Here is a 23,896-nt window from a genome sequence, read left to right on the forward strand (position 1 = left end):
TGCGTGTGATCAGGTTGCTGACATTCTTACTAAGCCTTTGTCTGTTTCATCTTTCGCTCGGTTTAAAAGTCTTCTTCAGGTTTTACCTGTCAGGAAGATGGGTGAATGTTAAAGTACAAAGTAACAACTGCTAGTATTGTTAGGAGTTAGTTCAACAGTTAGTTTGTTATTCATTTCAATATGTTAAACTGTTAGCAGTAGTTATGAACAATAGCTAACTCATATACTCTATAAATACTGTGATTGTAAAGGGAAGAAATACAATACCAATTTTCCATGATCAATGTAATTTTGTCTTGTTCGTTATAGATTTAACCCACCTAGAACGAAACTCTTGTCCTCCCTCTCTCTGCTCCCATCGACGACGATACAACCCTCTTAATCGACGTCGTACACGCCGACTCCGAGGAAGACACCAAGCCTCTCATCGGCTCAGCTAAGTTCAAGCTCCATGAAGTTCTCGATGACGCCGGCTTCGGTGAACGCCACAAGAAAACACTCTAGCTGAAACATCCCTCCGGGAGGCCGCAAGGCAAAGTTGACGTCAAGGTTTTGATCAGAGAGTTACGGTATCATGAGCCTGATCCGTACCGTGCACCTCTCTACTAGGTTCCAACACCACCGGCAACTCCGCTAGCTTATGGTTACCCATACGGTCAATTGCCACGAAATCCTTACTATGCATCTCCACCAGCTGGCTATCCCTACAGTGGTTACAATTACAACGTCCCGCCACCGTATGGTCAGGCTCTATTGAGCATGGGAAATGGAGGGTATACTTATTACGGGCAAGAGGAGAAGAAGAGTAAGTTTGGAAGGATGGGAACAAGGTTGGCGGTGGGTGCGGTTGCAGGGGCATTGGGTGGACTGGCATTAGCAAAAGGTGTGGATGCGGTGGAGGATCATATCATATATGAGGTGGCAAAAAAGGTTGAAGATGATCTTGGATACGACGGCGTTGGTGGTGCTAATGATTTTTAAATTCTCTAGACGGCTCTCCACATTTTACCTAGTGTTAATTAATTGATGTCGTCACAAATTGAATGTAATATATTGTAAAAAAAAAACATTTGATGTAATGACGTGTCACTGTTGGGTTGGTTTTATGGATGTTGTCTTTGGGAGCGCATGGGCCATGACATTTGCAGTAAGCAGTTGTTATTGACATCAAGCTTTTCTTAATGGTGGGTTGAAATGCGTGCAGTGTTTTTTTTTTACAGCTCACACGTCGAGTAAATTATGCTATAAACATTATTACGCGTCCAAATTTCGATTAAATTAATAGGCTTAACCAAATTAATTTGATTAATCGTTGGATTATTGAATCTATTTTAGTTGAAAATTAATTAATATTTTTTAAAATTTAGATTATTAATTAATTTTATCCGAAACCTCATAATTTATTTTAGTTGGTCTTCGAATATCCCTCGCACCTTGTTGCAATCCTCGAACGTACGCCGGACACCCCTCAACGGCGTCGTGTAAATAACCGTTTAAACACCATTAGTAAAAATAACATAATAAAAGGCAGTAAAGATAATGTAACAAAACACGGTCATGTTAAGCATCCAAGCACTCAACTTTAGAAAAGTCAGTATTTAATAGAGGAGCACGTAAATTCTTGATGCCTTTTTTAAGTGACAGGATAGATTAGAGTAGCCAGGCACCGATCCGCTTTCTTTGAATGCCTTCAATCCTTTAGTGCGCTTCATGCTCTGAAGGCTTGGTAGCCGATGTGTGCGGCTCAGTTTACATGGTTGGGCCGAGACATGACTGAGTCTGGACTTGATTTCAGGCATAAGTATTGGGCTTTTCTCAAGCAGTTCAATGAACAAATGACTTGAAAACAAAACATCAGCAGATGTTTTTGTTGGTGTCGGTCTTCCCCCCTTAATAAAATGCTACATCCCTTTTGTCAATTACATGGACTAAACTGCTTGTCCCCTTCTGTCAATGGAATCATGTTCATCTTTGGCTTCCTTTCATTTCTATTCTTTTTTTTTTATGATAGGTTGTTGAGCATCTAGGTTTTGGTTTCACTACTGATTGCGATGTATGAATTTATCTAGTTCCATCATGTGTAAATGTTATATATAAATTTTATTCATTTTTTTCGATTTATTTCAGTTATATTTTTATATTGATTTGATTTTATGTTATAATGATTCGAATATATATATTTTATATTGATATTATATTCTTGAATGTATTTTATTTATAGTAAAATAAAGAAAAAAAACAATAAGTACTATTTCACCTAAAATGAAAAAGAGAGAGAGTTGAGATTGATGGTTTAATTTATAATGAATTTCTTTTAAATTTATGATTAATACATTCAATCATTGATTGAGATGATAACAGTTTCATTCCGTAAATTTAAAGATATAAGTTAAAGTTTAAAAAAATTATAAACACTTTAAATTAAATATTAAACTTAAATTTAGAAAATAATAATTTATAATCCATTCTATAGATAAAAATCATATTCATAAATCACAACCTAGTACTTGATATGAAATAACGTTTCTATTTAATAAAATGAAATTAAATCTGATAGTTTTGGATAACACAGTGGAAATAATTAACATTTTAAACTGAACATGAAATTATGTTTAAAAAATAACAAAGATTATAAATTACATAGTTTTAGATAACCTATTTGTTTCCCATATTTTTTTTTGTTGTGGAGAGATAATTATTATAAGTTTACTATAGAATTTATATCGTGAATTTTATTAAATAAAAAAGCGAGAATTATGTTAAGAAAGAATGTGAAAATCAAATCAACAAAATTAAAAACGTATAACAAGTGCATATATTATTGTTTTATGCATATATTATTTTACATTCTTTCACATGATTAATTATAATCTTCATAAGTCTAACAAGTTTGTAATCAATTTATAAGTTTATGATGTTCCAAATTCATAGTAAAATATTTAATCGGGAACTTAATAACTTCTTGAATTTAGTATCTTTAATTCCACTTGTTGAATATTATTTTCAGTTAATAAAATACAATTAACATATTTCTTCACGTGAAACTTAATCATTTTATTGAAATAATATTTTAATTAAGATCATTTCCATTTAACAAATGATAAGTTAATATGCTTGCTTGTATGAAATAACTATAACTTTACTTAAAAATTTAGACCATATGTTGTTATAGATAACTAATTTAATAAAAAACGTACTTCATAATTATGAATATTGCTATCATAAGCGAAAAGTTATTATAGAGAGTTAAAATAAAACATAAAAATCAAATTTCTAGAAACTTAATTTTTACAACGAAATGTCGTTATAACGAGTGGTTGTTATAAAAAAGGTTGATTGTATATGTTAAAATTTATACAATACAAATCATTAATACATAAAACAAAACAAAAAGAAACTTTACTAATGAAGTTCGGTATAATTAGCATAGTTGACTCGATTTTGAGTCTTATCATCTGCAATTGCAATATATATATATATATTGTGTGAATTTAATCTTACTCGTAAGTGAAATTTTTAAAAGCATATTAAATATTATTTTGATATTAAAATAACATGAATACATGCATTATAATATTCAAATTCAATGTATTCTATAATTTATTTCCAAAATGTAATTCATTAACGTTTAAATTGAAAAGAAAAAAGAAAAAGAAGACCCCACAAAACATTCCATTCTATCTTCAAAAGAAAGCCATGCACGATGGTGTGAGATAAATCCCCTCTCTTGCTTTTTATTTAAATAATTAATTAGTGGATTTTTTGTAATATGTGATGGGATTGGGATTTTATTTTTATTTGAAAGTTGTATACAAATTTGGATAGAAACCCTTTCACCTACTTTCTACATGTGGTGTGCCGGTTTAGCTTTTGCCTTGTAGGCCCATAACCACACGCATCCACCCAATTTCCGGGTCAGTTTCTAAAATATCCATTGCTTTGCGCTCTCTCGTTGGACCCACTTTTCTTTTAAACGACTTATTTGCTTAATTACTTAATATAGAAATAAAAAATATAAAAATAATATTTTAATTAATGAAGATAATTCTTTTTCTTGTTAATAAATATTTGCTAATATTAAGAACTGTTTTCTTTTAATTATTTAGGGAAGGCGATTAGAAAATTGAGGCTAGAGATGATTCATAAATTTTTAAGGGATTAAAATGTAAAATTAACATTGTATTAGTTTATAACTTTTAAAAGTTTGAAGGGCTACAAGACAATTTTACCTTGAAAGTGGGCAAGGCCAACACCTTCCTCCATTTACGTATTTGGACTTAAGGTCATGATATAATGCAAATCAGAATCTAATGTTATATAAATAGAAATTCTAAGATTTTTAAAATAATATTATCTTCGCAAATATATATATATTTATTTATTTGGAGTTAACCATTACATTGGTGAAGAAAAGTATGAGTATAGATTAAAATTTTCTTCTTCATTTTTTCTGTTGATTTTTATGTGTGTAACTATAAAGAAATCATTATTTTATATGTGACCAATTTTAATGCAAGATAATAATTGAATGAACATTAATTATTTTACTATAAATTACTATTAAAATAATAATTTAATTACCTTAAGTTCAATCAATTTGGTCTATAACTCAAACTAAAATCTTACACAAGAATAAATTTATTACTCAAAACTTTAATTTTGTCGTCTATCGTGAAAATTATTTTAAGGTGATGTTTGTTAATTAAGAGTAATGCAAAGATATCACATAATGTTATGATATTTCACATGGATAGAAATGTGACATCCCCTTTAAAGGGATCAGTTTTATTTCATCCAAAAAAATAAATTTAGAATTTACTTAAAAAAAATATGTTGAACGTAAAAGCTAATTTCCTATTTATATGGCACGGTTCCATGATTTAATGTATTAGGCTTGAATAGACTTTATGCAGGTTAACATGTATCTTGTTATAGGGTAAATATGTGTTTCTTGAGTAAGGGATTCGCCTATATGGTGATGCGAACTGTATGGTGACGAACTATATATCAATGAACTAAACATGTTGACCGGATTGTGAATTAGTATGAAAATCGAGTTAATTTGAGAATCGAGTAGAAGTGAATACCATAACAAAAATATATTGAAAAATATGAATTTTCGTAAGCAATTATCAACTTTGATTTATGTATACAAATTTTTTTTTCATTTTAGTTTAAGTGATAATAAATAAACTTTTGTTACTTTTGATTGCAACAAAAAAAGTTTTACCTTTTTCATAACCTACACGAGTGGGAACTAGGAAAGTGAATCATCATAATTTGGAACTTTATAAGCCCATTATTAATGTGTATATATATGTATATATATGAAAGAGAATAAAGGCAAACATGATTTAAAAGGCACATCCACAAAAAACCTTATATTATAAGATTAGAAGTTGATATATGAATCATTGCCTTGTGCATTTCAACTTTTCCACCATCACTATCATCTTTTAGTCTTAGGTAAAAGCTAACAAAATCAATGTAAAAAGTTATAAAAGGAAAATTAAAAGTAAAAAGTAGGTAAAAAAGTAATAATAAAATGATTCTTTCTTAACCCATTTGTAATTAAATTGGCCTGATTTTTAGTTTAGTCCCTTTATTATGTTTAGATTTAAAAAATATATATTTTATATAATATTGAATGATGGGATTATTTAAATTTGTGTCAAACGAGCGTTTGTCAAGAGCTTTAATCACTCAATCCGGATCAAGACTTAAGATATGATTCTTATACTTTAGTTTGACATAATTTAATAATGTTTTTTTAATATTATTAGTAAGTGCAAATTGATAACATTATAATTTGGCATTAAAGTTATAACGTGAAATTTTTAAGAATTTATCTTAGATAGGATGATATTAAGAAGTCTCATTTTAATCACTCAATAATAATATACCACATCATGGTTTTTTAGAGTGCATGAATAATATAATAAATTAAAAACATTAAATTAACTCTTATTACTATTTTCAAGTCTAAGATAAATATAATTTTATATAAAATTCTCAGATTTTAGAATTTTATATTATCTAAAATAATTTTTTATATTGTCATTCATTTATAAAATATACTGCGATGAGAGTGTTTGTTTATATATATATATATTAAATAAAAACTATAAGGAAACAATTAAACCTAAAATACTTCAACTCAAATTATAAAACTTCTAAAACTAGGGGTGGATTAAATAATTTTTAGGGGTTGGAATTGAATAATAAAATTTTGAGAGATCAAAATATAATTTTACAATGTATTAATTTACGATTTCATATTTTAAAAGGATTAAACATAATTTTATTTATTTTTAAGAGTTAAAATGTAATTTTACTACAAATTAATATTTAATTTAATAATTTAATAAGGACTTTTATGAAAAATTTCTATTTGAGGGGGGCCAAAGCCTCTGCCTACCCTTTCAGATTAACCCCTACCTAAAATTATCAACATTGTGATTTAAGCCAAAATTTCATTAATATTTTACAGGTTAAAACATGCCATAAGTTCTTATACTCTTCACAAATTAAGAATTTAATATTTTTATTTTTATTTTTAAGAATTTAGACTCTTTATTTTTCAGATTTCAAAATTTATATCTAATTGTTAAAAGCATTAATTTTTTGTTAAATTTGTTGGCGTGACATTTTGAAATATAAAAATCTCATTTGGTAGCCATGTAACTAAAAAATAATATTGTAATTAAGTTGGATTTAACAAAATAATTTTAACAGTGTTAACAATTAGTCTTAAATTTTGAAATCAAAAAATAGAGACTAAATTTCAATTTTATGAAAAATATAAGGACTAAATTTCAATTTTATGAAAAATATAAAGACTTATTGCATATTTTAACCTATTTTGTAAATATATTGTCACATATATATATATATATATATATGGCGAGGGTCACAAAAATTAGTGTTAATTAGTGTCATTATCGAAAATGATTTCATTTTGATAATGAAGAAATAATAATAATGAAAAAAAAGAAATGAAGAAGGGAAAAAGGGGGGGAAAGAGCCAAAAGAAGAAAGGGAGTTGAGGTATCGTTATCATAAGAGATGCAGAAAAAAAATAGGATAACGGGGTAACGAAAGAAAGGGGAAGCAAAAAGCAAGCAACCGTGCAAAGTTTTAGTTATAAAAAAACGGGGGGTCACTGTCCTACGTAATTCACGATAACCCATAATCTCAACAACAAGTGGATGACCACACGTGCGCACCTTTGACAAAAGAGTTCCCTTGTTCCAATGTAACTGCAATTTTTTTTTTCAGTAACGGAATTGCTTGCTTTTTCTGTTGGGCTTATGAATCGAAAAATACTCTCCTCTCCGATATTAGCAATTTTAGCGGCTTTTCTGCCAACTGTTGCTCGTCTTTTGTCCCCGTTTCAAGATTTTTGTTTTTGGTTTTTCTTTATTAAAATAGAGTTAATTTTATTGGCTCTTATTTTAAATTAATTTTAAATTAATTTAATTACATTTTTAAATTATCAATATTATATCAATCACATCCTTATATTATTAAAACTATTAATTTAATCATTAAATTACACATAAAATCTTATATAATACAATTTTAAAAAATTGTTACATAATTTTAAAATTAAAACTGAAAAAGGAGAATGAAATATAACTTTTGTAAAAACTTCAAAAACCTTAAAATCAATATTTTTAGAATATTTTTTATTTTTATTTCAAATTATAACACATAAAATTAAATACCTCATTTAACTATTTTAATAATTAAATAATCTTATTAATATAACATTAATATTTTAAGAATATGATTAAAATATTTTAAAGTTTAAAATTAATTTAGAATAAAAATCATAAATTTTAACACACCATTATTATAAGTAAATTTGTTCATACACTGGATCCAGCCGTAACCGGTTTTCTAATATTTTTAAAGGTCAGGACTATCCATAAAACTCTTTCGCTGTTTAAAAATTAATAAAAAGTAAAATATTATTATAAGTAAATATATATATACATACATACATATACAGAGTAGCTTAAAATTTAAAAAACGAGCGTTTCAAAACTTGTCATCGGCATTGGCGACAGTTGGCAAATGCAACACAGCAACAGCACATTACAATAAATCACGAGTTTCTCACACCCTTCTGGCATTATTTGCAATAACTGAATGGCATCGTGTGAATTTTCTAATAAAATCGAAGGGTAATTTCGTCAAACTTTTAGCTATGGAACGAAATTTGCGAAACGTTATGTTTCTTCAGTGTTAAACTTCCTTGTGGGACTATATTCCACTATTTAAAAATAAAAAGCTTTTGATTATACCATTCTTTTAAAACTTTTTATTTCTTTCAAATTTATATTTAATGTTACATTCTATTAATCGTTTGATTCCAATAAAATTAACATGTTAAAAATGGTTGAGACATGGCATCTACTAAAATACAAACTTTCAAACCATTAAAATGCGTAACGAGTCACTTAAAAATTTTATTTTATAAACTCTCCTTATTCCATTGTTCATGTTAAAGAGATCATGGATGATGTGAAAAAAGAAGATGATATATCTATTTTAATTGATAGAGATCATGAATAATGTACTAAGGAGGATTTATAAAATAACTTTTAAGTAGATAAAATTAATATATAAATTTTTTAAAAATCTTGAAAATAGAAAAAGTTGATTTCGTAAAATATAATTTTAGAAATAATAAAATATATCAATATAAATACCAAAACTGAAAAAGTTGTTAAATTACAAAATTGACAAGACAATTTAGAAATTTATAAAAACCTGTCTAAAATTCCAAAAAAAATAATTTTATAAGGTTTAGAAACTATTAAAATATACAAATATAGATTAAGAAATAAAATTTGGAAAAATGTAAAAATAGGAAAACAAAGTTAAAGTTTAGGAATCACAAAAAAAGGTCAAAATTTAATATATTCATAAACTCTAAAGACAAAATTTCAATAATTAATTTTTTACCAAAAAACAAAAATATATCTAACCATTTTAAAAATTAAAAATGAAAAATCATTTGAATTTAGAAAAATTAAAACATATAATAAATAAAATTCTAGAAAATTTAATAATTATAAAATGTTTTTTTACAAAAAATAATTTCTACAAATTTTCTTTTTTCTTTTGAAAATAAAATTCAACTAATGGGATTAACAGTGGTGATATTCAATTGTAATTTTCTAAAATACCAAAATGGGAGAAGTGTTATAGTTTATGGTGAAATCACGTTTTTAAGTCATAAAAATAATTATGTTTTTTTATAAAATGAATATTTAAACTTGTGCTATTCTTATGAAAGATGAACATTTAGTCAATAGATTACAAGTTGTGGTTCAATTTAATTATGATTTTAGTTTATATTTTATTCAAAATTTTATGTGTGTACAATTTAAAATTTCAATTATTTAAAAATTAGATGGTTGATTGAGCTTTATTTTATTTCGTAATTTAGAGATGATATTAGAAAATGCTAAAATACATTTAAATTTACATCCTTTTAATTGTTATAATAACAACAATATTAATTTAATTAAAATTCAATCAGGTATGAAAATACAATGTTCAATTATAATCAACATGATTAGTACATAAAACATATTAGTTTTAGGATTTTTGGTACATGCTAATAGCGATGGTATTAATGAAATTATTTTATACCTTTAATGGTACATGCTAATAATTCAATTGGCATAATTAATAACCTTATACATGTAAGGGTATTTTTATAATTTCATTAATCAAGTCATTGACTTGATTCGTGACACCAACTTAATCACATACTTAAATAACAATACAGATGGCAATATTCATAATTATCATAATAATATAAGTTATTTTATTCATATAATAAATCTCTATATTCATAATTTTCGTAAATAATTAAAATTTCCTTTTTTGGGGAGTGGGGCATAATAAATTATGAGCATAATTTCTAAAGAAATGATACATTTTATCATAAAAAGGTTGAAACAAAATATAAGACATTATATCGTTTTCCTTTTCCCTTTTTTTTTATTGGTTGAGGTTCATTCATGAACTTCCCAAATAAGTCCATAAATTATTAAATATTAACAAGCAATAATATAAAAAAAAAAAAGACCAACCGAAAAAAAAAAGAGCATAGCAACAAACGAAAAAAGAAAGAAAAAACTAGAAGTAGTGGGTCCCAATCATCTTTTACGATGACGTGGCAATAACTCGGTGCAAAATGGATGAAAACTGGAGGAAAACGACTGGATGGGAACTGAACCGGAAGAGAAGGCGCAAAAAAAAAAAAAAAAACCCCCCAAACCTGAGCTAGCTTGATCTATTATGAATTAATTAAAAGGAAAAAAATCAAGGTTTTTATTTAATTTTTTTTTTTGGTTTTATTATTTTTTATTTCACTGAAAGTCGTCTCCAAATCGTTGTTGAGATTTGTTTGAATCTTGAGAGTTAAAAAACGAGAGATTTAAAGTTTTTTCATGAAGCTGATGTTATTAACGCATCGATTTAAGCTTAAAAATCGAAGATGAGAAGTGTAAACGACAGCGTTGAAACCGTTAACGCCGCTGCCTCCGCCATCGTCTCCGCCGAGTCTAGAGTTCAGCCCACCACCGTTCAGGTACATCCACTTTTTGTTAGTACAATTGATTTTTTTTTCTCTCTGATTGGTTGCCGAGAAAAGTACTGGAAATTCGTGATTTTGAGATTCCTTAAGCTCTCTTTTGATTTGAGAATCCGAAGGGGGGAAGAGCTTCAGTTTTGGATTTTTTTTTTTTTGGTTTATGTTCTTTGCTTGCTTTTCTCGATGTTGAAAAGTCCGAAATTAATTCGTGATCTGTTTTCAGTATCGAGATTTCTTTTTCTCCGTTCTCTGTTGGTTGCTGAGAAACTAAGGGAAAAGTGAAACTCGGATCTTGAGTTCTAAACTTGTTTTAGTCTCATCAGACAAGTGAATTAGCTGAGCTAGGTTCAGTCAAGGTTATTATTTTACCTTTTTTTACTTTTCATGCTTCTTAAGAACAAACAGAAAAATGAAAATCCTATCATCGGAATTCAATTAAAAAGAAGGAAAAAGAAAAAGAAAATTTTTTCCCCTTTACGCCTATACTTTAAGGAGCAGATTTGAGTTTAGAAAGTTATTTTTTTTTCTTTTTAAGTAAAAAAGTAATATTTCCGGTAGTTTGTTCGGTCAATTTTCGACAATTCCTTCACGATTTTGATGGTTGGTGGCTTCTTTCTTATTCATTATAGTGCCCTTTTATCGATGAAGTCTCTGATATAAGGTTATGGTGGAAAATTTGTAGATTTGGTTAACAAAATATATAAAAAAAGGAGCTTAATTGGTTATTTGATATGAATGATATCGTTTTTTTTTGTCATTTTTGCTATATTATTGAGCTGCCTATGAAAATAGATCCTGGGAAGAATGCAATTTGATCAGCCAACATTGTTGACCAACCCATCGTATATTCATGGACTAAAAGTAATTTTCAAAATGTGTGTTCTTTGCAGTCTATTATGTACTCTTCCTTAGAATTCTGAAACAGTAATTGAAGTCAGAGTCACTGCTTGCTCAAAATTGCTTTCTTAGCAACAGTTTTGGCTTGATTTCTACTGTTTGTCTGTGTGTTTTATACTGTGCCATGTAACCATAGAATACAAGCAGAGAAAATTTTATCGACTTTTGATGCTGACTTAATCATCATGGTGTACTCATTATCATGGATGTCGTTAGATGTAAAGTGTACTCTCGATTTTACTTTTAGCCATTGTGTTTATTTATAGACTTGAACTGTTTTGCGTTGATAGTGTGGGACATGGTATTCTTGAAAAAATATGCACTCAGCAGCATGAGAGCAGATGCTTAACATTTGGGTGGGTTATTGTGCTGCATCCACATCTTATTCTAGCAGTCGAGAGTTGAAATCGGTTTACCTATAATGCTTACTGTCTTATAGAATGCTGATTCGTACTCTTTTTTCATTTAACTGCAGAAGAAAAGATGGGGAAGCTGCTGGAGCTTTTACTGGTGTTTTGGATCTCATAAGAGCAGTAAACGAATTGGCCATGCTGTCCTTGTCCCTGAACCAGTGGTACCTGGAGCTTTGGTTTCAACCGCTGAAAATGCAAGTAACCCAACGGGCATTGTAATGCCTTTTATTGCTCCTCCCTCATCTCCTGCATCATTCCTGCAATCGGATCCTCCATCTGCCACCCAATCACCGGCTGGATTGCTATCTCTAACTGCCCTTTCAGTTAATGCCTACTCTCCCCGTGGACCTGCATCCATTTTTGCCATAGGCCCTTATGCACATGAAACCCAGTTAGTCACACCACCTGTATTCTCTGCCTTGACAACTGAACCATCCACTGCTCCTTTTACACCCCCTCCTGAATCTGTTCAACTGACTACACCTTCATCCCCTGAAGTACCATTTGCTCAATTGTTGACATCTTCGTTGGAGCGTGCTCGGAGAAACAGTGGGATCAACCAGAAGTTTGGATTGTCCCATTATGAATTCCAATCTTATCAAATATACCCTGGGAGCCCTGGTGGTAATCTCATATCACCTGGGTCGGTAATCTCTAATTCTGGAACATCCTCTCCTTTCCCTGATAGACGTCCAATACTCGAGTTCCGCATGGGTGAGGCTCCCAAAACCTTAGGATTCGAACATTTTACGACTCGCAAATGGGGTTCAAGGTTAGGATCTGGATCTTTGACACCAGATGGACTGGGGCAAGGTTCAAGGCTAGGTTCTGAATGTGTAACTCCAGATGGTATGGGGTTGGGTTCAAGATTGGGTTCAGGATCATTGACACCTGATGGTTTGGGTCCTGCCTCAAGAGATGGTTTTCCTATAGAGAGTCAGAATTCCGAGGTTGCGTTGCTTTCTAACCCTCCAAATGGACCTAAAAACGATGAGATTATAGTTGATCACAGGGTCTCTTTTGAATTGAGCGGCGAAGATGTTGCACGCTGTCTGAAAAACAAATCATTGGTATCAAGCAGAACCATGCCGGATTATGAATATCCAAATGACTTGGTGGCGCAAGGCAGGATAGAAAAAGATGAAAAGGTTTCAGGAGAAGCTGAAGAGGACCATTGTTATCAAAAGCATCGTTCAGTTACTCTTGGGTCAATTAAAGAATTCAACTTTGACAACAGAAAAGGAGAAGCTTCCGAGAAGCCCACCGTCAGGTCCGAGTGGTGGGCTAACGAAAAGGTTGCCGGAAAGGAAGCTAGGCCAGGTAACAATTGGACTTTCTTCCCTATGTTACAGCCGGAGGTCAGTTGATTTTTTAACTATGCAACTTAGTTTCACCTCCATGCATAAAAGTCAGAAAACTTGTTTAATAGGTTTGCAACACTAAACCCTGTAGCGTTTCAGTTGTTTTATCCGAAGATCGTACTTTCTCTCAATAGTCTTTGGTATAATTAGATGGTGAAGTGAACTAAAAGACTAGTTTTCAGAGGTCGAAAGAGTCTTTATTCCTTATGACCTAAAAGGTAATCCAGTGAGGGAATATTTCATAGGGATCAAATTATGTTGGTACTGATAGAGCATTCTTTTAATATTCATTTACCTAATGTTATACCATATAAAAAAAACCAGTATTTACATGTAGTGTTGTATTATTGTTTTCTTCTTTTAAATATGTAATAGTAAGAAGGCTGAACTTTTTTCATGCTAGCAATCTGCTGCTCATTTGGTGATTTATGTGCTTAATATCCTCCTCTTGTCAAGTAACTAGGTAAAAGAATCATGGAGGTCCTCGTACTAGGAGTTAGGTTGCATTCTGCCCCCTGTACTAAAAAAAATGAGCAAATTAGTTCATGTATGTTACATCAAAAGAGCAAACTAGTCATTCTGTTACAAATTCTATCTATTTTTATTGTTAAAAACTGGCTCTTGTACACGTGTAACAATTTGATTATTTTGTTAACCATGTTAGTTTTTAAAAATAAAAAATGATGAAAGTTTTAACAGAAAGGATCCGTTTACTCTTTAGTCTAACTAATTTGTCCGCTTTTTTAGAAAATAGGGGCAAGATGCAATCTGACTATTAGTACTGGTACTTTTTCCTAAGTAACTACTATATGTAATAGTCGGGATTCAGATGTCTCCTTGTATCGCCGCACGTACCAGAATTTGGTCTCAATTGGTAGTCGATCCTTTTGCCTCAAACCAAATCCTGGTATGTTTGGTGATCCAGGAAAGAGTCGGAATCCCATTTTTGATCACCACACTCGAGTCTCGAGTCCAGTTAGCATAGAACTGAACTATACTACAAGAGCTCTGCATAGCATTGAAAGCGGAGAAAAACAAGTTTGGTACAATAGTAGTTGATAAGTCTATATGATTTTTAGTAGACAAATTTTTGTAGGGTATATAGATCATTAATGCAATGAAGTTTATAGTAGATGATAAAAGTAATGGGTATTTATTTATGGTTGATGCCAGCAATTTGTATGCTGGCTAAGGATAAGCAGAACAACGTTTGCTAAGGTAGCAACCAAAGCTAATTTCTTGTGTCTACAAAAATCAAAGACAAAAGATGTAAACAGGCTGTGCCCAACATAAATAATCTTTGCTTCATCACATCACATATAATCGTAAGATCAATGGGTGGATTTTGGGGGCCCACTTCTGCTCTGTTGCTTTTCTTATGTCCCTCTGTTTTTTTTTTCCAAAGTTAATCAATGATTCAGAGGCCAATCGAAATTTTTTTTAAGGGTGGAATCGAATTATAATTTTTGGAAAAATTAAAGTATAATGACTTAACAGAATTTTTTCTATTCTTGAAGGCTAAAGTACAATTTTAAACATTTTTAAAGGGTTGCGTAGTAATTTTTTCATTTTTGAGTGCCCTCTTTAAATTTGTGCCTGCAGTGATTAGCAATTTCCAGTGAAGTAAAATTGGACCAATGGTAAACCGGTAGGAACATCAATTTTCGATTAAACTGTTAAAATAATTCAAAAAAGAAAAAAAAATAGTAAACATAAATAATAATATAAACATAAAAATTATAAATTATAAGAACAAAATTAAATATTTAAACTAACTTAAATCTTAAAGATAAAAAAGTAGCTTAAATTATATTCAAATGGTTTTTAATTGAATTTTTATTCAATTCAATCGATTTTGCGCAGATTCATTGCTTCTGTGGTTTAAATGTACTGATCAAATCAATTGGATCATTAATTTCTGGTTTAACCTATCAATTTGGTCCCATTTTAACATGATAATATGTTAACAACAATGAAACAGGCTAATTCGATTTGTAACTGTTGAAATGATCCCTTTTGGTCCTAACTGAGAACCGGACATGGGATGATGATATATCATTCGGTTTCGGGTCAAACAAAAATGCATAAAAAAATTGCAAAATTTACGAGTAGACAAATACATTATACATCCGGGTTGTCCATCAAAATTCGGGTCAAACATGTTTGGATGAAAACATTAGATTACTTGTGCTAAAATGAAAAGAAAAAGGTCAAAATTCGCCACAAGTCCCTCTATTTTTTGTAAATTCAAAATTTAATTCTTATACTTTGATTTTTAAGAATTTAATCTCTCTACCTTTTAGATTTCAAAATTCAAGTTCATATTGTGTTAAAATTATTTTGTTCCACATGCTCCTTAAGCATCTGACTATAGATAACAGTGTCATCAAGGTAAATAACAAAAAATCATCAAGGAAAGATTATAATACCTTGTTCATGAGGGTGCAAAAGGTAGCCAGTGCATTAGTGAGGTCGAAGGGCATCACCAAGAACTAATATGAGCCATATCGTGTGGTGCAAGCGATCTTGGGCTTGTCCCCTTCGGCGACCCTTACTTGCTAGCACCTCAATCATAAGTCTAGCTTGGTGAACCACCTCGCACCACTAAGCTAGTTGAACAAGTTGGCAATCAGAGGAATGGGGTGCTTGTTCTTGATTGTGAGCTTGTTGAGGGCTCGATAGTCCATGCACATCCGAAATGATTTGTCGTGCTTCCTTTGGAATAGGACTGGTGCACCGAATGGAGCCTTGGATGGCCCAATGAAATCAATGTCCAATAACTCCTTAAGTTGCCCTTGCCACTTTTCAAGCTTTGAGGGCAACATTTGATACGAGCCTCTAGCTGGAGGCTGAGCATCGGTGATCAACTCAATCCGATGGTCCACTTCAAGTTTGGGTGGTAGCCTTTGGGGCAATTCCTCAGGCATGATGTCTTTGAAATCCTTAGGACATCCACTACTTTGAAAGAAATAGACTCATTGAGCCCGTGAGGTTCACAAGGCTCGTTAAGCTTTAGAGCTACAAGAAAAGTTTCATCATGCCTTCTGATTCCTTTCGAAAGTTGAATAGCAGAAAGAATCTTGGTTCCTAACCCCACGTCTCGTTTTACCGATGCAATACACCGCCACAGCGGTTCCAAGATGCAAATACAATTGGCAAATGGTTGGTTGATTAGTTAATTGTTAGTTTAAGTTAATGTTTATTCTTGATTAATTGATTGTTTGATTATATCGAAATGCTTAATAGGCTAGAATTGACGTCTTTAGTGGAAAATCTAGATTAGATAAACAAGACCAAGGGGAGAGTTTATCATTAGATAATTTGATATAATTGTGCTGAATAACGAGATCGAGAGGAGATCTATATGCCTAGGTAAGATCGAAAGGAGAACCCAGGTGGTATCTTTTTATCTAGGATAAGATCCATAAGAAATTCTTAACTAAGAGTGACAAAAATATAATCGGTATAGGTTTATTTATCTGTATTATGTCAAATATTTTTATAAAGTGGTAAGAAACCAAAACTTAATTCGCTATTACATTATTCGCTTGTTGATAATATTATATCAAATTTTCATAAGCTTTTCTTTGTTTTCTTTATTTAAGTGGGTGGTTAGTATTAATAGAAAACATTGCTAATCTTTCAATTTCATAAACTGTCTAACATGATTTTACCCAGTTTCTTATTCTATAAGCAATGCGACAATTACTGAACTAGCCAAGGCCATGCTTTGTTTTTAATGTATAAAAGTCACCCTTATGAACAAGAAATACGCTTCCTTTAGCTGTAAATTAATTTCAAGGAGGTGAGTTTTAAGTGATTCCATGTTTGCTTAATATTGTTTCTCTACATTGATGTATATAAACGAGGTAAAATTATCATGGAGACCTTATATTAAAAGTCAATTTGCATTTTGTCTCCTCTATTAAAAATAAACAAATTAATCTTTATAAGTTAAATTAAAAAAGCATTAATTATTTCTTTTAATCACTCATCTATTTATATTGTTAAAACTAATGTAGTTAATAAAATAATCAAATAGTGACATGTAACTTACCACAAGTATCTCATACTAGCGTACAAAAAATAATTTTTAACAATAAAAATGAATAAATTTTTTAACAAAATGACTAATTTACTCTTTAATCTAACGCATAAAGATCAATTTATTCATTTTTTAATAAAAAAATAATATAATTCAACTTTTAATACACAAAAAAAACTCCATCGTACTTTTAAGTATCCTCCTTTTTAGGAATGCCTTGAAGCTGTTTTGTTCGTGACCCTTAATTTTGATTAGTGATTTCTTTTCACTTTTGCCAAAAAGAGTTGGCTCTGCCAGTGATCTTGCCATAAAGAACTAACACTGCAAATTACAATCCTTTTTTTTTTTTCCCATTTAAACCTAACAGTTTAACTAAATGTCATAAGGAATTTGTATAAAAAAATATTATTAGAAAATTATTAAAGAAAAAGAAAAGATTACGTTGAGCAAATCATTAGTCCATGAAAATAAACAAATGTTGATGGGCTCAAACATTATAACACGTTTGTCCTAAGTTCTAAGCAGCTTTTCTGTTATAAGATCAGAAAGAAGACATGGAACAAAAGTAATGGTAAACTGTCTGCACAGGACATAAGTAAGAAAACAAAAGAAAAGATGGAAAATCCACCTTTGACCCCCCTAAAAAAATGTACTTTTGTAATAGCAAAGAACCCCAATTTATTACAGCAAAAATTTGGACAATTAAGAGAAGGGAAAAAATAGCAAGAACCAGAAAAACTTAAAAGACTAGTCAAATTGCTATACCACCTTAAGAAAAAAAAAAAGGGAATTATAAAACATTTTCCAGCAAAATTTTCTTAATTTTTTTCGACAGAAGACCACTGGTAAAACTGGAACCTCTGGTAAGAATATGAAGATGATTCGCTAAACTGTGCATAACCTCAAAAAAGAACAAAAATTCCCATGTTACCTCCTCTTAGGTGGCGGATCTTTGTTTCGGAATGTACTTTATCTTTGCACCCTTTTCCGGCTTTCTTCTGAACTTGCCTCGGGCAGGTCCGGCAGTTGAAGCCTCGAAAGCCCTTGCCTTAACCACCAACTTTTCGGATGAATCAGCTTCAATTTCTGAGCACCCTGGAGGATCAAGGTTCGGGGTGAGAACCAATGTCACGTGTTCGCCTGCAAGAGCTTCCTTCCACCCTATAAAGCCAGTCAGATTGTTTATCAGAGAAAAAAAGTTAATTCGGTAACAACAGAACCGTAGAAATAGAGTTATTAGATAAATCGTTCAAACATCCCGACTTACTCTGAGCAAGAATGGCCTTGGCAGTATGACTGTCGAACTGCGAGCTCTCTGGTTGTACACTTTCCTTCAACGTTGAAATGAGATCCATGCTTACCACACCATCAATACCATCTGTTGAACAGGACCTTAAACAGGTTTCATTGGAAGAGGTACGCGCTCCATCTTTCTCAGCAATCACTTGCACTTCAGATTCACTAGCACCATTTTGGACTGGCGATGAACTTTTGCTTTCATGTCGACTCACTGGCCTCCAAAACTTTATAGTCGATCGGTTCGTAACACCCTGAACAGGATCGAGTTTGCTGGATTTCTCCTGAACATTGTTCTTTGGTATTCGACATTCAGCCAGGCTCCTGTCACATGCTTCAGCTAGATTGTTTCCATCGTGATTGCTATAATTTTCAAGCGTGACAGATATAGAACCAATTAAAAGCTCATGGTTCTTATTTTGATTCAGTTGATTTGCTGCTTGTTTCTCCATTCTAATTTTCAAACTCTCCCCTTCATTTACTGCTTTAGGTTTTTGGCTCCAGATTTTATTACCATTACCTATCGGAGCAAACCTTTCCCTGTTTGTTCCATGCTTGTTAATGCCTCCGCATTTAAATCCATGAGAATTCTGACTAGCATGGAAATCATTAAGGACACCTCGTTGTGAATTAGGCGGAGTCTGTCGTCGAGCGACAACTATATGCCGATGTCCAACTTGTTCCGTTCGTCTTTCAATATTCTGACTAATTCCTGGATCACTATATCCATTGCTGAACCCCGTTTGAATTTCATAATCTACATTCTCTTCAAGCTTGGAAAAAAGATTGGGCTCCACAGATGGGATAATTTGATCCGTGGACATGAGGGGATTTTGTCCATCAGAATCAACAGCAGATGGGCTGGATGTTTCAGCAAGAGTGTTAACCTCCAACAGGTCATCCATGTTCGGCTTACTTTCTTCCAACTCCCAGTGTCTTTGTTCCTTTGCTTTCTGCTCTTTCTGCCTAAGCTTTTTCTGTCTCTTTCTCTCAAGAAGCTCGACTTGCCTACAGTGATGTATCGGGAAATAAATCAGTTAGCAAAGTTTCTTCAATTTTGCCTTCTAATAGATGTTGAAGAACTATTTCTGAAGAATCACATGCAAGTCGATAAGCAATAAGCCTAACCTTGGGACTAGGAGTTAGACCTACCAGTTACCACTGCCAAACTGTATCACATGACGAGGTTGTAATTTGTATCTAGGAACCTAAAAGGCACATGCTGACATTTTTTCTTCTCCAGTGCATGTTTCTTTAAAGATTTTTCTGCAATTTTAATTTTTTATCCAGCTGTGCACTTTTTTTCCTACAAATTATAGGGACATTTTATTTCAAGAGATACAAAAACATTTCTTATCAATATCTTCACTTTCCTTTTTCCTCTTTTGTGTTACATCTTTTGGAAGCAAATTATTAGCTGTACCACATGGTGGGGTTTGCTCTTAACGCTCACGGAAAAAGAAGAAATTACTCTATTCTTTTCTGATCTGTTTCCTCCTAGACATAATTATTCAAAGATGATTCATAGAGAATTAGGGGAAAGATAGGAATGAAAATGGTCCAACCTTAAAGTGCAAGTCAAATATCAGAATTTTAAAAAATTGTTAGAGAGAAATAGTGATACGCACCTCTTCTGGGCAGCTTCTTCCTCCTCCACCAGTAACTTCTGGCACCTCAAAGCTTCAGCATCTTTATCCGCAAGCCATTCTTTAACCTGAAAGTCAAACAAAATATATATATTTATAATGAAATAATATACAAAAGAAAATAAAAAGTAGACAAAAATTCATGCGCTTATCCAACGGTCCTGCTTTGTCCAATTGTTAGGGATTTACCATAATACTTGCACCATCAAATTACAAATCTATGCATGAAAACTTTTAAGTAAACCAAACCTAGATAAAACAAAACAAAAAATGTACCAATTTCTGTTCCACCAAGAAGCTGGTACAAGCAACCAAATTTTTGGTTTCAAGACCAATCTTTCCTGCTTCACCATCAAAAATGTATTTTTGCATTGACACAGCTGCGCCACAAAGAAAAGTCCTTTCACTTGCATCATCAAGGATGCTAAATAGTTCCTGTGAAGATATTGGAAATATTGAAGGTCTAGCTTGCACAAGGTCCTGAAAAGAATTAGGACATGAAATCCATCGGATAAAAAAGTATTAGCATCTTTCAGATCTAAACACAACACTTAATGAACAAGAGAATACATCCCTTACCAGAAGAGCAGAACCTGCCCTCAAGCAAACTTGTGGCAAAGCAGAAAACCCCTGCCTCTTTACATGTGTAGTCAATGATTTTATAACTGAAGATCCTGGAACTCCCTAGAAAGTATAGTTAGCAAGGAAGCAATTGTTTAGAAGGCAGAAACTAGAACAATTGAAAACAATGATCCAAGTGATATGTGCATGTTTATCCCAGTGAGAAATAACCATTTGGAACAAGATAATGTTAACAAGTTAAATATCAACGATCCGTAAACCAGATCCAGATGTCACTTGAATATTACTAAATGAAGTATCAAGAATTAAACAGGTGAGAAAATATAAACAATTACCTCCAGTAAGACATCCTTGAATGATACGACTTCCTTTGCCTCATCCTCTGATAGCTGGAAATAATATAAATGAGAAAGAATAGAAAAGAGAAAAAGGAAAACCTAAAACGTAAAAAAGAGGAAGAGGGGCAGTTGAGATATACCTTATCCCAAAATGCTGCTAATAGATCCCTATTTTTAGCAGAATCCTACGATATGCAAAACAACATCTTTTAGAGGAGTCCTAAGAGATGTGAGAAAAGTAAAAAAAATTAAAAGTAGCTAAGGAAAAGACAAATCTATTTTTCCAAGATGCTAGGATCTTGAAGCAGCAGAAGAAAAACAAATTCCAGGAGGAACTCTTTAAAAAATCAACTTAATAGAGTAATGATGTTTCGAAGGAATTGAAAACCTTATCAAGTTTTTTCAATCTATGGTGCACACGTATATGCCTTCTATAGTTAATGGGTGAACAAAATTCTCGTGAACACTTATCACACTTCTGCGCCTGCACCTTCAGAGGAGAGAGTAATGGCCAGCCAGGGATATCTGTAATAGATGTAGGCAAGAAAATAGAGGAATAATGTATCATTATAAAGTATTTTCTAGGACAACGATTTAACCCATCGAATAATTTAGAGGTACCTTGTTGGTCTAAGGCATGGAGCAATTGAATCCATTGAACCGGGCTGTCACCAGTCCTTGAGAAGGGAAGGAAAGGTTCTTTTCCAATAGCTTGTCTGATGAAGGTGTCCAAAGAATCATTTAGATCCTCTGATTTCATTAAATTTGCAGAATTGGCTGCCTTGAGTTTTGCAACTGGCATTTATGCATACAAACAAAGCACAACCACGACTAACTCAGAGGTGTCACTGCAAAGGGAAGAAAGACAAACTAAGATCCTAAAAGAAGCTTAAATTGCATGACTCATCCATTATCAAATCACAGTACTTTGACAATGATTCAGGAAAGAATGCTTCCAAGCAATCTATCTAATAGCCATTCTGCATCCAAGTCAGTTTAACTAATCTGGAACACTGGATAATGTTTAAAACTGATGTGCTACCCCCCCCCCCAACCGGCCACCTAGTTATGGTAAGCATCTAAACATAAACATAAAATCATGTGCCTCCACTAGAATCTAAGTGTGCACATTCTAGTGAAGCAACCAAACATCCTGAAGAATGAACAAAATAGCGCCAGACATCTGCCTGATCATCAAAATAACAAGTCAAGAGGCATGATCTGCAACCATTATCCCATCTAAAATACTCAATATACATGTATGTCCTGCATGCCATTGGGTAAAGCTAGACAACAATGTAACAACTTTATCATCGTGCTTACTATTTCTAAAATGACAGACAACGCAAAGATCAAACATAGGATGCATCTAGAGAACAATAAGGTCTAAGGACTATCTGATTGTAACATCCAAGCACGAAACCAAGCACCATAGCCATCGTAATATATGCCACCAAGGTCACCAATGGAACTGACTACTCATCCAATAGCAATATATTTCTCATCAAAACAACTAAATAGTTAACCTAGAAATTAACATCAAAATCCATATGCTGGTAGCTATGTAAATTTTAATTACAAGAAAAGATTAACCAAATCAAAATTCAATAACAATGAGAATCAAAGATCGCAGAAGAGTAGAGTCCTATCAACACTATTAATCTACCTATACCAAAAGTTAAAATCTAAGTAACCTTCCAAACCTTCATTTCTCCAAAAGAGAAATTTTTTTCTAGAACTTTCTTCTCCTGAGCCACAATATAACCATTGAACTTATTTTCCGCCATTTTCCATTATTCACCCAGTAAAATTCAAAATCTGACTTTCAAGTTCCATTTTCTTTTACAGATTCCAAAATGGAACAATCAAATTCCACATAAAAATAATAAACAACTAAAGTAAAATTCAAAATCTGACTTTCAAGTTCCATTTTCTTTTACAGATTCCACAATGGAACAATCAAATTCCACATAAAAATAATAAACAACTAAAACGAATTAAACAAAAAAAAGCATGGTTAGGGCTTCCATTCATGTGATCTACAATAATCAATGCATGTTATTTAATTTAAAATAAGAAACAATATACATAAAGAAGTGAAGTGATCAATTAACGTACCAGTGAATGAGTGAGAAGGAGAAACAAAAGAGAGATCGGTTAGAGGAGAGACAGAATCTTAAAGCGATCGCAAGGATTTAAAGTCGAAGGATAGAGGATTGGCGAATGTTTGGCGGGAGAGAAAATCACCGAGAAAATAAAAAGTGATCGACCGAGAAAATTGTTGCGGAGGAAAAAGAAGAGTTTCAAGGCAGCAAAATTGTAACAGAGAAAAGAAAAAAAAAACATATAAAGGTGGGAACCGGAACCCTTTTCAACAGTGTGGTAAATTTATGAAAAAAGAAAGGTAAAACATATAGAGAGGAAAACATAGTTATAGAAAGTAAAAAATATAGAGGTGACGTGGGACATTTTGGTGGCAAAGCGATGGTTGAGGGACGTGAACCTGAGATTGAGAAATAAGGTCCCAGCCAAATCTACAATTTGAAAATTATTTATTTTTACTTGACTAAACTTCATCCAAATAATAATGATAATAATAATAATAATAATAATTAATAACACCACCTCTGCAATCCAATAATTCCCCAACTTAATTACTTTATTATTTCTAAAAAAAGTAGTTTTAACTCAATTTATTATTAT

General features: G+C 31.8%; 2 protein-coding genes across 3 annotated transcripts; one reads left to right on the top strand and one right to left on the bottom strand.

Annotated features, from left to right (window-relative positions):
• Positions 1 to 10,260: 10,260 nt before the first annotated feature.
• LOC105765522 (uncharacterized) lies at positions 10,261 to 13,692 on the top strand. Its single transcript, XM_012584678.2, has 2 exons — positions 10,261 to 10,612; positions 11,988 to 13,692. The coding sequence occupies exons 1-2, from the start codon at positions 10,520 to 10,522 to the stop codon at positions 13,290 to 13,292; spliced, it is 1,398 nt and encodes a 465-aa protein (XP_012440132.1). The 5' UTR covers positions 10,261 to 10,519; the 3' UTR covers positions 13,293 to 13,692.
• Positions 13,693 to 17,768: 4,076 nt separating this feature from the next.
• LOC105765523 (uncharacterized) lies at positions 17,769 to 23,542 on the bottom strand. 2 transcript variants are annotated; one of them, XM_012584680.2, is made up of 10 exons: positions 23,312 to 23,542; positions 21,815 to 21,988; positions 21,582 to 21,718; positions 21,334 to 21,378; positions 21,191 to 21,244; positions 20,853 to 20,957; positions 20,550 to 20,753; positions 20,256 to 20,341; positions 18,599 to 19,635; positions 17,769 to 18,492 (listed from the first exon to the last, which is right to left on the bottom strand). In XM_012584680.2, the coding sequence occupies exons 2-10, from the start codon at positions 21,951 to 21,953 to the stop codon at positions 18,269 to 18,271; spliced, it is 2,031 nt and encodes a 676-aa protein (XP_012440134.1). In that variant the 5' UTR covers positions 21,954 to 21,988; positions 23,312 to 23,542; the 3' UTR covers positions 17,769 to 18,268. The 2 variants fall into 2 exon arrangements, with proteins under 2 accessions (XP_012440134.1, XP_012440133.1); XM_012584679.2 differs by having other exon boundaries at positions 21,815 to 22,041; positions 23,312 to 23,541.
• Between the last annotated feature and the right edge of the window lie 354 nt (positions 23,543 to 23,896).

The sequence above is a fragment of the Gossypium raimondii genome, chromosome 12 (genome assembly GCF_025698545.1).
Source record: "Gossypium raimondii isolate GPD5lz chromosome 12, ASM2569854v1, whole genome shotgun sequence".
Lineage (NCBI taxonomy): Eukaryota > Viridiplantae > Streptophyta > Magnoliopsida > Malvales > Malvaceae > Gossypium > Gossypium raimondii.

Excerpts from the sequence above, each read along its gene's own strand:
- LOC105765523 (XM_012584679.2), bottom strand. The coding sequence starts at position 21,995 with ATGCCAGTTGCAAAACTCAAGGCAGCCAATTCTGCAAATTTAATGAAA. Across the intron at positions 21,379-21,581 it reads GATTGAAAAAACTTGATAAG|GATTCTGCTAAAAATAGGGA; the intron begins GTTTTCAATTCC and ends TGCATATCGTAG. Across the intron at positions 19,636-20,255 it reads GAAGAAGCTGCCCAGAAGAG|GCAAGTCGAGCTTCTTGAGA; the intron begins GTGCGTATCACT and ends ACATCACTGTAG.
- LOC105765522 (XM_012584678.2), top strand. The coding sequence starts at position 10,520 with ATGAGAAGTGTAAACGACAGCGTTGAAACCGTTAACGCCGCTGCCTCC. Across the intron at positions 10,613-11,987 it reads TTCAGCCCACCACCGTTCAG|AAGAAAAGATGGGGAAGCTG; the intron begins GTACATCCACTT and ends ATTTAACTGCAG.